Here is a 13,472-nt window from a genome sequence, read left to right as displayed (position 1 = left end):
TATGGGAGGCTGCTGTAAAATCGACGAAGTCATACCTCCTCAGGGAAGTTGGCAACCATTCCATCAATTGCGAGAAGACCGGGTTTTTGATAAAGATGAATTCTCGCCCATTAACATCCATATCGTCGCAACCACAGGATTTATAGGCCGTGGTGGAGCGATCACGCACTAAGAACTGAGCACGGAATATTCACAATAACTGCATACTCAGTTGGATCGTTAACCCTCTAACGGGCAATATCGTAAAAACGATGCGATCAAGTTAATGACTATTTTATCATGAAAGTACACTCAAAAAAAACCTTAGGTTCTGATTTTTATGCAAAAATAATTATCTGGAGCAGCGCCAGGTAAGAAAAAGTTCAATTTCTCTTTATTGTTTTTCATGTCTATCGTTCTACCCAGATATTTTTTCAATTTAAATATATTACAGAATTGAAATGAAGCATAAAATTTACTCATAGAAAAAATTTCAGGTCAATCATTTTGTTCTAGATGCCCTTTTTCTTCAAAAGTAAAAAAGGGAATATTCTCGCGCAATAATTATTTTCGGAATTTTTTGGAATTTTTGTTTTTGACAGATGATAACTTTTGAATGCATAGTCAGAATGTTGTGATTTTATTATCAAAAGGTCAGCACATCTGTTCTGAAGACCTTTAGCATATTCTCAATTCAAAACAAATTTCATATGCGGTTCTGGAGCACCAAAAACGAAGGCCGTCTACAGACGGTCTTACCCGTTAGAGGGTTAAGACTCATCCAGGAAAGAATGAAATTATCAGTGTAGTTACTTTGAAAAGACCACCAGTTCGGACAACGTAGCTTGACATGTTGCAAATCCCCGTGCTCCTTTCAAAAATCAAATAGCAGTTCAATAATCAATACTAGGTGGAGGCAAAACCTGTTTCAATAGTGTACTCAATCTCGCATGATATATTTGGTCTTATTTTTTCGCCGGACAATTTTTGCAATTTTTTTAGTAAGTTTCATCAAACGGTAACCATAAACAAAGTAAGATGTGTGATCGACAGCAACCATAGCTTAAGCAAGATGTTATCAAGAATGAGGCTTCTAACGAAAGATTTGCTATAGTTAGGCCGAAGAAGTGCGAAAACTGACGGATTGTACTGTAGAGTGAGAATAGAGTGAGAAATTGAAAGAAGTAAATTGAATTGCGGGTCATATCTATAAGGAATGTTGAAGATACGTTCTATTTTGAATATGTTTGAATCTTGACTAAGGGAGGTTCTTAGTGTCAGCTTCGCAATTGTCCTGTATACTATAAGTGGGCGTGAAATCTGTAGAAGAGAAAAACCAAAAGGTCATATTACGTCGGAATTACCGCCAGATGTTTAGTTTCCCTTTTCTGATATTTGTATGCGTGTAACTCAGAACTCTCGCAGAGAAGCTGTACAGGAAGTGGTTCAAAAAACCGTTTTGAATTTTAATGGAAGATGAAATCTACACCTCGAAGTTAGCAGTTCCTAAGAGTGTATGGAAGAAATTGTTGAAATTCGATGGAAAATTTCTTGTCTGGCAAGCGAGCTGTGCAAGTGGCAAACCAAGGACCGTCAACGGGCAAATCTTCAAAGATCACTCTATCAAAGAGCGTCTTCTGGGCCCACAAAGGACATTGTATTGAACGGATTTGGCGCCCTGCTTCTACGCCCGGCTCAAACACTCCGTATCAATTCGCGCTATGGAGAAATCTTGTGCCATCAGGCTGCGCAAATCTTTTACAAGCCGTAAAAGGCAAAATCTTCGCACTCCATTAAAAACGGCCGACCGAATTTGAATGTACTATTAGAAAGTGCGTGGATGACAGTTGAAAGTGTTTACTGTTGCCTGTAATTCCTTGAAAATAATTATTAGCTTGAATTAAATATTTTTAGGTTCGAATGATCAGTTCTTTAGCAGCTCGAATTAGCCTTTTCTTCTCCAATTATTAAAACCTATATTTTCTCTTTCCCTCAGCTACCTGCAAGACTGGAAGGAACGAGCCTGTCTCAAGGTAGACGAGCTCGACATTCTGTTCAGCAACATTCAGGAAATTTGGGAGTTCAACAGTCGACTGCTCTCGCGACTGGACGAAACCAAAGGCGATCCGGTCAAAATTTCCGGCTGTTTCATCGATCTCCACGAGAATTTTGACTGCTACACCACATACTGGTAAGCTCGGTAGCTCGGTTGAAACTCACACAATAACCCAGTTCATCCGTAATTAATGACTGTTTCTTTCTTTCTTTGAATTTGCCAGCACCCGCTACCCGGAGGCGATCGCCCTGCTGACCAGTCTACTACAGGCCACCCACACCAACGCCCTGCTCATCCACACCCAGAAGATGCTGAACCACACGCTCCCGCTGGGATCCTACTTGCTGAAGCCGGTACAGCGGATATTGAAGTACCATCTGCTGCTCGATGTAAGTTCTACCGCGCTCACTTGTCAAAGCGAATCGTTACGTCAGCAGAAATCAATTTCAATCAGCGCGCGCCGGCCACGCCGTCCGCACCGTCCACTGTTGTTGTTGTTGTTGTTATTAATGTGCCGCCAAGGTCAGTCACTCGCCGCACTCGACGGCGGCGGCTTTCCTCGATCGCATCGACTGCGGAATGCATTCACTTTGCGCTTTGCGCCTTGCGCGGTGCATTGATTGCTTCACTTTCGTGTGCGCTTTTGCATTGCCTGCATTGCCTGCCGAAGCCAGCCAGGGAAAGAGACATTGCAGCCAGCGTAAAAGACAATCGATAAATCATTCATTGAATATGCTCACTCTCATCTCATCAGACAACAGCGCCAGCGGTCGGTGGTGCGATCTGGTGCGGACTGGCTGGGTGGAACTGCGATGATGTGGTGTGGAGCGATCGTTTTAATTACGGACGGAGGTACCCGAGTAAAAAGTTGCTTCGATTTGCTTAATCAATTTGAAATCAGTGTTTTCTATCAGCTATGCTGTTCATCTTTTTACTAAGAAGTTGCACTTTTAAGGTGGATTGACTGTTAGCCCTAAGGTGTCAACCACATTGTAGGATGCTAATAATAGGCGTTGATTAATTATCTCATTTATATGCATCATCATAATACTACTGTACGCGTGGATGTCTTTTTTTAGAACCTGCGGAAGCACTGCGACGATAAGCAGGTCGCCCATGCGCACGAGCTGATGAAGAATGTTGCCCACAATATCGATCAGGTGAAGAGAAAATTGGAACAGCAGTCGCGTGTCAAGGAACTGGCCGGCATCCTGGACGGATGGTTGGGACCCGATCTGTCCGTACTCGGTGAACTGCGCCAGGAGGGGCTGCTGAGCGAGCAGGCCAAACCGCGGATCGTGCTACTGTTCGAAACGATGCTCATCATCACCAAGCCGAAGGAGGACAAGCGGTTGCAGTTTCGTGCATACATTCCGGTGAGTTTGCTGTTACTGGTCTGCCCCAGCCTTTGTTTAAAAATTTTCAAATTCTTAAACTGGTTACTAATATGTACAATTTTACAAAATTAATGTACAGTTTGGGTCGCAGAATCTTAAAATTTTATGAAACGGGCATAGTTTATGAATCGGTAAATAAAAAAAAATCAACAAACTTCAATGGATATTTTCCAGTTTTGTCGTACATCCGTTATTCCATAAATTCCTAACCTTCCAGTAATCCAGGAAAGTTAAAAAAAATAAAAACGAAACCAAAAACCTAGAAATAACACAAAAAATGTACCTACCAAAATATCAAAAATGATATACAGGTAATGCAAAATTGAAAACATAAAGAAAAATATATGGTACCAAGGGAGGAATCAAAACGATACAAAAAAAAGTTGAAAAATAAAAATTTTAAAATACTACAAAATTGAAACAAAATTTCCAAAAGAAATATAAAAATAACACAACGAAACAAAAAAAAAGAAACAATAGAAGCCCTAAAAAATAATAAAGATAACACAAAAATTGACAAGAATTGCACATAAATGAAATCAAAATGACACAAAATGACTTTGTGATAGCTGTGGTGCGGGTGGATATTTTCAGCCTACATACCTTTTCTTTCGCTAAGTATGATAAACCCATATAAACGTAAGAATGGGTAGCAAATTTTATCATTTTACTATCATTTGTCCGTTTTGAGGCTATTTTTATTATATTTATAATAGCTATTTTTATAATGTCTATATTTGTTTCATTATACCTTTTGTTCTATTTCTTGTTCCACTTTACATCTATTGCATATCCTTCATATTTACATCTTTTTGTATCATTTCTCTATCACTGTTAATTCTAATATTTTGCGAATTTTCTTCATCATGTTTGTATACTGTCGTCTCATTATTTGTGTCGTTTTTTTTCATTTTTACAATTCAAAACGACGCACTTGTAGCTTGTTCAGTTTTTAACCCAAAAATATACCATACAACTATTGGTGCTAGTTTTATGTCAATTCTTTGTCATTGATCCTTTTTTAAATATAAAATAATATAAATGAACGTTCACTTAGCTAATAATGAGCTACTAGCATTGTAGCACTGTAACTACAAAATATACAGCAAAACTTCGTTCAGCAAAATTGTAGATAATAACTAGTTCTACAAATGTCCCATACATAATTTTGTCAAATTTTGCTTGACTGAGACGGTACTGTCAAATGAATGCGAATTAAGTCGAAGTGATCGTGCCAGCCCTGGTTGCGAAACCCGTACTCGCGCTCCCGCCCGTGAGTAGAATCGAGAGGGAAGACGAACAAGAAGAAAAAGTAATGCAAAATTTGTATCCCAGTGCACCACCAGCCTCACGGGCATTTGATTCCCCACGAGTTTTTTGCCTCGGGAATAAGCTATGCAGGACGACCAAGTGAGGATGAGTGTGCGCGAGTGTGTGGGTAACAAAATGTCTCACACAGCACCGGCGGCTGTTTCTTTCACAACTGCGTGTGCGGCGTAAGTGTTGAATGCTACTTTTCTCATACTCTTTCGCGTGTGAGTAGGCATGGTTGACTTCGCAACATTGGATTTACAAGTGGCTGGGGGACAGCAAGAGGGGAACTGACAAAGGGAGTAGAGACGCTCAAATGAAGAAAATGCGGGTTGTTTCTTGCCTTATGAGAGTTTTCGTTACAATATTGTTACAAGTGTACAAGTGACTGATAGACAAAGGGGCTCCAAGTAAGATAGGGTAATCAGCTAGTAGCACAATAAACCAAAAGATACCAAAAGAACCCTACTCTATTTATATACCCTAATCTATTTATATAAGAGGCTTATGTCTGTACCGAAAACCAGGTCTCTGACAGGACGTCATAAGAGGCTTATCGGTATCTAAAAAACAGGTCCCTGATAGGATGTCATGCTTTCGTAGCAATGGATTGTATTCTCAGTCACCTCACTGGTCGACTGCTGGACTGCTCGATTGCTCAACTGGTTGAACAGACTACTAGACTGGACTGATCGATTAGACTGCTCGATTTGATTGCTCGACTGAACTGTTCGATTCGACTGCTCGACTCAACTGCTTGATTGAACAGATCGACTTGACTGAACAGCTCGATTTAACTACTCGAGTGGACAACTCGACTTAACTACTCGATTCGACTGCTTGACATATTTGCTTGACTTACTACTCGACACGACTGCCTGACTTAACTGCATGATTGAACTGTTCGACTGGACTGTTCGATTCGACTGCACGACTGGACTGCTTGACTGGACAGTATGATTTATCTGCTCGACTCAACTGTTCGATTCGACGCTCGACTCAACTGCCCGATTCAACTGCTTGATTCCACTGCTCGACTGGACTACTCGACTCAACTGCTCTACTCGACTGCTCGAGTGAACTGCTTGACTCAACTACTCGATTGGACTAATCGAATCGGCTGTTCGACTCAACTTCTCAACCCGATTGCTCGATTTAACTGCTCGACTAGACTAATCGATTTATTGCTCGACTCAAATGACAGCTTGATTCAACAGCTCGACTAGACTGCTAGACTTAACTGCTCGACTTAGCCACTCAACTCGACTGCTCGACTCAACTGCTTTACTTAATTGTATGGTTCAACAGCTCGACTGAACTGCTCGACTCACCTGTTCAACTTAACTGCTCGACTGACTAGAGTGCTCGACTAGCCTACTTGATTCAATTGCGCGACTTAACTGCTAGATTAAACTGCTCGATTCGACTGCTCGACTAGACTACTCGACTCGTCTGCTCGACTCAGCCGCTCAACTGGGCTACTCGATTCAACCGCTCGACTCAACTGCTTGACACGACTGTTCGAATGAACTGCTCGATTCGACTGTACGAATGAACTGCTCGACTAAACTAGTCGAGCGTTTTGATGGAGTGGTCTAGTCGAGTAGTTTAATCGAGTAGTCAAGTCGAGCAGTCGAATCGAGCAGTTTAGTCAAGCAGTCGGGTCAAGCGGTTAAGTCGCACAAACCGCTTGACCCGACTGCCTGACTAAACCATTCGATTCGACTGCTCGACTCAAGTGCTCTCGACTGGACCACTCGATCAAAACGCTCGACTCGACTGGTCGACTCAACTGCTCGACCGAACTGTTTGACTGAACAGCTTGATTTTATTGTTCGACTAGACTGTTCGATTTGACTGCTCGACTTGACTATTCGACTCGACTGCTCGACCCAACTGCTTGATTCGATTGCTTGATTCAACTGCTCGACTCGCTTACTCAACTCGATTGCTCGTCACGATATCAAATGGTCGGTGTTAAATCAGACCGAACCAAGTCGCAAAATTTTAAAAAATGAGTTAATCATAGCAAACGACCAACATTTTTTAATCAACACTTTCCAATCAAAATCCAATACGACCATGAAAACTTTTTGTTTCAGTTTGGTTCATTTTAAAACATGCCTTATTTCAAGGTAATATAATAATCGTAATTTCATCATTAAACTGTTGAAATACTGAGAAAAAGTTTATTCTGAAAAATAAAATGTACGAACCAAAAATTAAACAAAACAAAACAAAAATGATGCAAAAATTAGAAATTGAGTTGGAAAAGTGGCATGCAGAAATTTTTTTTCGCTAAAATGATACAAAAAAATAAAGTCATACAAAAATGATACAAAACTGACTTGAAGAGACAGAAAATAATTGAAAAATAATACAAAAATGCAACGAAATAGTACAAACAAAGAAAATAATGAAAAAAAAATTAGAAGAAGAAACAGAAAGTTAAATCAAAATACAAAATTAAATCAAAAAATGGTTCAAAGCACGCTCACAACAATCATAGAAATGATGCCAGAAAATTATACCAACATGACATAAAAATGCACAGAAAAATTAAACAAAACAGATAGAAAAACGACACAAAAATAGCGCAAAAATGATACAAAAAGCTACAAAAACCTACAATGACGATAGAAAACTGAACAAAATGAACTGAAAAGAAAGACATAAAAAGAGCTCCAAAGAGGAACAAAGATATCACAAAAACTAGCAATACAATACATGATGATACAATAATACATGATACATGATGATACAAATACTGGACAAAAGTGATACCAATACAATACAAAAATGACTTAACAAATTTAGAAAAAAAAATTGGCTAAAACTGATACAAGTTGACTCGAAAGTGAAATAAAATGGTGCAAGAAATAGAGCAAAAACAAAGACAATAAAACAAAACAAAGGGAAATAAAACTACACAAAAAGATACTCAAAACGCACAAATGATACTAAAGCGATACAAATATTAATGATTAAAAATAATACGAAAATAATTCAAAAAATGATTTAAGAAAATTTATTAAATTAAATAAAATAGCACAAATAGTTTTTGGTGCCAGGGAAGGTTCCTATGATGGTTAGAGATCCCTCCCCCCACTAAGAGGGGGGGCTCCCATACAAATCTACCCATAAAAATGGATTTCTGTCTGTCTGCCCGAATGTTCCATACAGAATCGAAAACTACTGAACCGATCGGCGTGAAAATTTGCAAATAGGGGTTTTTGGGGCCAAGGAAGGCTCCTATGATGGTTAGAGACCCTTCCCTTCACTAAGACGGGGGGCTCCCATACAAATGAAACACAAGTTTCTGCGTAACTCGAGAACTAATCAAGCAAATGGAACAAAATTTTACATGTGGGTGTTTTTGGAGACAAGAATTTTTTCTATGGTGAATTCAAACCCCTATCCACTTTAGGATGGGGGGCTCCTAAACAAATGGAATTCAAATTTCCTCATAACTCGAGAACTAATTAATCAAATGGAACCTTATTTGGCATGTGGGTGTTTTTGGAGGCATGATTTTTTCTATGATGAAAGGGTCCTACTTTCCTTTTTAAGAGGAGGGGGGCTTCCATACAAATGAAATACAAATTTCTTCATAACTCGAGAACTAATCAAGCAAATGAAACCAAATTTGACATGTGGGTGTTTTTGGAGACAAGAATGTTTTCTATGGTGAATTGAAACCTCTCCCCGCTTCAGGAGAAGGGGCTCCTATACAAATAAAATACAAATTTCCTCATAACTCGAGAAGCAATCAAGCAAATGGAACCAAATTTGGCATGTGGGGTTTTGGAGGCAGGAATTTTTTTATGATGGTTTGAGACCCTGTGGTAAGGGATAAGGACTCTCATACAAATAAAACAGAAATTTTTGCGTAACTCAAAAACTAATCGAACTCGAGAAATTTTAGACTCTTTCATAAAACATTAGTCAATAACAACACCACCAGAAACTATCAATAGTAACATTAGTTGATTCAGGGCGAGACGGACACAGGCCGGGAGTGTTGCCGGCGACCTGCCGTCGGAAGCGCCGGCCACTGCGGTGGGGCAGCCCCCCGTAGATCTCACCTCTATGTAGGTTTATTAATTTTTCTAGATCTACTGACCTCTATTACTTTCCTTCAGTTGGGTCACCCCTGCGAAATGATACTCTCTACGAAAAGATTTTCTGTGAAACGGTACATTCCGCGTAAGATTTTTCGCGAAATGGTATTCTGCGAAACTCGATACTCCGCGTTATGCTCATCCGAGAATTGGTGTTCCGCAAAATGGTATTCGGCGAAATGGTTTGTAATGATAGCGAATGTTTAAATGTTATCCGCTTTATTTTATCAGGCTATAAAATGGGGGGAATTGTTTTCTATTTTACTTTGAGGAAAATTTGTACATTAAAACACCCATGAACTCCTCAGAAACTTGCCAAACTCGAGATTGTGACAAAGGTCATCCGAGATTCAGGATTTATGTACAACACAGTTTAATTTGTGGCAATACGAACTTTGTCGGGTTAGCTAGTGATTTAAAATAATACGAAAATAATTCAAAAAATGATTGAATGAAATGAAATGAATGAAAAATAAATTAAAAAACACAAAAAGAACCCGAAATAGGAACCAAAGTAACAAAAACTGACACAAAAATGAGACAGAATATAATATAAATAGTGATAAATTGTTTATAAAAAAAAAGAAAGTAATATTTTTCTTATCTGTCTTTGACTCTATCGCGGTCCAACATAAATCATTTTTTATAAAGATGGAGGAGCGTTTCCTGGGGAAGAATGGTAGACTGGATGATACTGCGAAACTTCGATGTTGGACCAAAAATATATTGCAGAGTTCTAATCCACCCTCTCTCGGTTTGCGCCCAAGTGTTTTTACAACTAAACTATCAGCGTATGTGTATGTGTGTGCGTACGAATGGTTAAACTCGAATGATTGAAACTAGATGTGAGACCATCTAATACAGGGTGTCGTGTGCTGATAGCTTAATTGTCAAAACACTTGGGCGCAAACCGAGAGAGTGTGGGTAAGAATCCCACTCAGCAGTTGAACTACGCAATATATTTTTGGTCCCACATCGAAGTTTATCATCCAGTCTACCATTCTTCTTCACCAAACGCACCTCCATTTTTAATAAAAAAAAAGAAAGTAATTCCAAAATGGTGCAAAAATAATACAGAAATATGTTAAAAGATACAAATATATATACGCACGTATATAATAACGTAAATAATACAAAAACACAAATACAAATGTTACTAATGAAAAATTCACTTTTCCGCATCCTTCCACAGTGCAAGAACCTCATGCTGGTGGAGCATCTGCCGGGCGAACCGACCAGCTTCAATGTGATCCCGTACAACGACCCGAAGGGTCAGATCCGGCTGACGGCACGCACCCGCGATCAGAAGCGCCTCTGGACGCAGCAGATCAAACAGGCCATGCTCGAGCATTTCGACATTCCGAAGCGGGCCCGTGAGTTGGTGCTGCAGCTGGGCGATGAAGACGGTAGGTTCCCTAAAAACGATCACTTTCAACTGCGCAATCTAACCTAAAACTAATTTTAGATCGCGCAACGGATAAAAACGCCAGCTGGAAGTGGCCATCGCACCATCCCTCGACGCCGGACTACCTGGAGCGACGGCAACAGTTCCGCCGGAGCGAAATGCGAATGCGTTCGAAGAAAATGCGCAAGAATACGGCCAGCAGCATATCGTTGGACGGCATTTCGCCGAAGGATATCCGTCAGCCGACTTTCCAGTCGTACTCAAAGCCGCTGGAGCAGAAGGAAAAATCCGATGGTGAAGAGGAGAAGAGCAAAACCGGTGACTGTAAGTGCGATGCGGTGAAGAAGGAACTCGAGCATAAGCAGCTAAAGGGTAGCAGCAGGAGTCGCTCGGAAAGCAGGTCGGCTGGAGAGGAGAAACAGAAAGCGGCGGTCAAGTTAAGCGACGAGGAGGCTTTCGCCAAAGCAATGCAGGAACGGAACCGCTTCGCCACGCAAGGCCGTAAGAAGTCGAAAGAAAGCTTCGTCGATGTCAAATCGTACAATTCGACCACCATTCCGAAGCGAATAGTAAACATCCGGAAGAGTAGGTCGAAGACGTTGACTGGGAACTCGAAGTTTTACACGGATCTGGATTTCGGGGAGGGTAGCGATGATACTACCGTGTTGAAAATTACCGAGTCGACAGACAATTTGAGTTTGGATAATGAGAACTCACCGGGCGGGAAGGGTAAGGAGGAAACGGCGGATGGAGAGGAGGCTTGTCGAAAGGATTCCGAAATTATTTCGCAATTGATATTGGAGAAAAACGAATTCAGGAAAATGAGTCGACCTCCTAAGAAGAAGTCGTTCGATTCGGTGCGATCTCTGTCCTGTCCAAGCCAGGATGAGGACGGAGAAGTTGAGAGCAAGAAAGAGAAGCCAGTTCCAAAGCCCCCATCTACGGAGCCACCAAAAGAGGACGAGGAGGAACAGGAGGAGGAGGATGAATTCCGAAAAGTTGCTGAGCTAAACCGAAAGTCGGAGGATCTGCTGAATCGATTGCTGGAAATTCAGAATGATCTACCGTCGCCGGAACCAATCTACGAATCGCTGCTGCGAAACGTCCACGTACCGTACAAATATGCCCCACCGCTGACGCGTTCAATTTCCCAACAGTACGGCAAAGCGCTGGAAACCCTAAAAGCAAATGCTTCTGCCAAGAAGTCCCGTCCGGAATCGGACTACGTAACGCTCGCCTATTCGGAGGGCGGACTGGTCGATATAGAGGGACATTCCGTCGAATCGAAATCGACCGTAGCGCAGCTACGCAACAGTGACACCAACATCAACTACCACTACCCTTGGCGAAAGGAGGAAGATACCGGACCGGTGCAGGACACTCGTTCGGAAATTGTGACCCTAACCTGCGGCGACCCTGGAGATCCGCTGAAACCGCTCGAGCGACAGGGAAGTCTCAGCATCAAATCACCAAAGAACTTGCTCCAAAGATTTATCAGCCTACATTCGTCGCCGTCGAGCGGAAGCTGCGATAGCAATCTACATCAGCGGAAGATCTCCTGTCCGGAGCCGGATTCGGTGCCAATCTACAAGCAGGGTAGTCTCGATCTGGGATCTCGTATAGCCAATCTGGACTACGCTGATCCGCGTTCCCTGTTCTCCCCGGGAGCCACCAACCAGCAACCGAATATTTTTGTTAATCGGGCGTCGATCCGAGCGGATTCCGCCGACCCGGAGCAGCGAGACTCGATCTTTTCCCTCAATTCTTCGAGTGACAGCGTGTGCGGTGGAACCCGCAACGAACAGGACGACGAATGCTGTGGTTTCTATGAGAAATGCGTTGAGGAATGTCTGGAGAATGACGACTTCCGTGATTCGGCTGTCTACAGTGGGGACGACAACGATCGTCGACCGGATGGATTCGAGGAACATGTCATCTACGAGTCGATCAGCGAAATCGGTCAATGCCAGCTGCTGAAGCTTCCTCCGTCATCCACGCAGGTAGCCCGTTCGTCCTCTTCTGCTTCGAGTAGCTCTTCGGGAGCACCTCCGGTGCCCATTAAACCGGCTCACCTCGAGCAGCGTAAGGCCATACAAATCGCTTTAAAATCAACCACGGCTTCAGCGCCATCTGCGGCGAAAGAACTACCCCCGGGTGGGCCAACCCCCAAGGGGTGGGTCCTCCAGCAGGTGAAAAGATTTCAGTAGACGAGGAGACTGATTCGAAAGTGCCTTATAGTATTGGGATTTTAACTTCATCAGTTTTTTTTAACCAAAACACAGAACTACTAAAGTTTCCTTGTTTTTTTTTGTGCGTGCGTTTTACATGTTTTAATGATAAAACTCCGAGCGTTCAGCAACAGCAAAAGCAGCGGCAATGCGGTGAGACGCCAGTCGCAATCGCTGGCGTCTCTTGTAAAGAAATGTTTTAACCCACAAATTGTATTTATTCGTCGTGTAATAGTTCTATTTTTATTTATACCGGTTAATCGTGCCTTAGTTTAATTTACTAACATCAATTACTAGCGTGTAAGGCTCAAAGCAAAGTTTTATTTTAGCAATTTACGATGCATTTCCGTATCATCAGTAGAAAGTATGCGAAGAACGAGCAAAGATATGCCATATTACATCCTCGTAACCTGCCACTAGTGACAAACCATTAGATTTCGTTTCCGATTCCGTATAAACTGGTTCGCGTTATAAGCAAATATTCTACTTTACTGGTTTCATCTAGCTACAAATTTTAGCCGTCTGTTAAATATAATGAAAAAAAAAATGTTGGTTGCCCAGAACTGTTACGACTCAGTTCGCTATATGCTATGGAGGTTGTGAAATCCTGTCGAAGGGCACTCGTGCCCGAGAAGAATCAAAACTACACCTTTGTTTTCGAAGCAAAAGACAGCTAATTTATTTAGAAAACCTCATGAGGAATTAAATTTAAAACAGCAGAGTAAAGTTCTGGATTGACGCTTTCCACTTTTCCACGACAAAATAGCATGCTTGTGTAGAGAAACCATCGTTCTGGTTCTGAATCATATTTTTCCCTGGCTGTATGGCTGTATTCCATATGGGTTTCGTGTCGTTAACACGATAGTTTGTTTGTTTTCAACCATTCATTTGGCTGCTTCGCTACTTCCAATGTTAAAAGTTTTAAAATCAAATTGAAAAACAATCTGAAAACGGGAATATTATAATTATAAAACT

General features: G+C 41.5%; 1 protein-coding gene across 1 annotated transcript in view; it reads left to right on the top strand.

The window, feature by feature from the left end:
* LOC128738717 (uncharacterized) overlaps positions 1-13,048 on the top strand; it is a 232,571-nt gene extending 219,523 nt beyond the window's left edge. Inside the window, exons 3-7 of the mRNA XM_053834043.1 lie at positions 1,976-2,170; positions 2,259-2,424; positions 3,115-3,411; positions 10,057-10,270; positions 10,330-13,048. Of these exons, the coding sequence (XP_053690018.1) occupies positions 1,976-2,170; positions 2,259-2,424; positions 3,115-3,411; positions 10,057-10,270; positions 10,330-12,476 (3,019 nt within the window). The 3' untranslated portion in view covers positions 12,477-13,048. The remainder of the gene's footprint in view (positions 1-1,975; positions 2,171-2,258; positions 2,425-3,114; positions 3,412-10,056; positions 10,271-10,329) is intronic.
* The last annotated feature ends 424 nt before the right edge of the window (positions 13,049-13,472 follow it).

This window comes from Sabethes cyaneus, chromosome 2 (assembly GCF_943734655.1).
Source record: "Sabethes cyaneus chromosome 2, idSabCyanKW18_F2, whole genome shotgun sequence".
Classification (NCBI taxonomy): domain Eukaryota; kingdom Metazoa; phylum Arthropoda; class Insecta; order Diptera; family Culicidae; genus Sabethes; species Sabethes cyaneus.
Note: the sequence above shows the minus strand (reverse complement) of the source record. Positions and strands in the feature narration are given on the sequence as shown.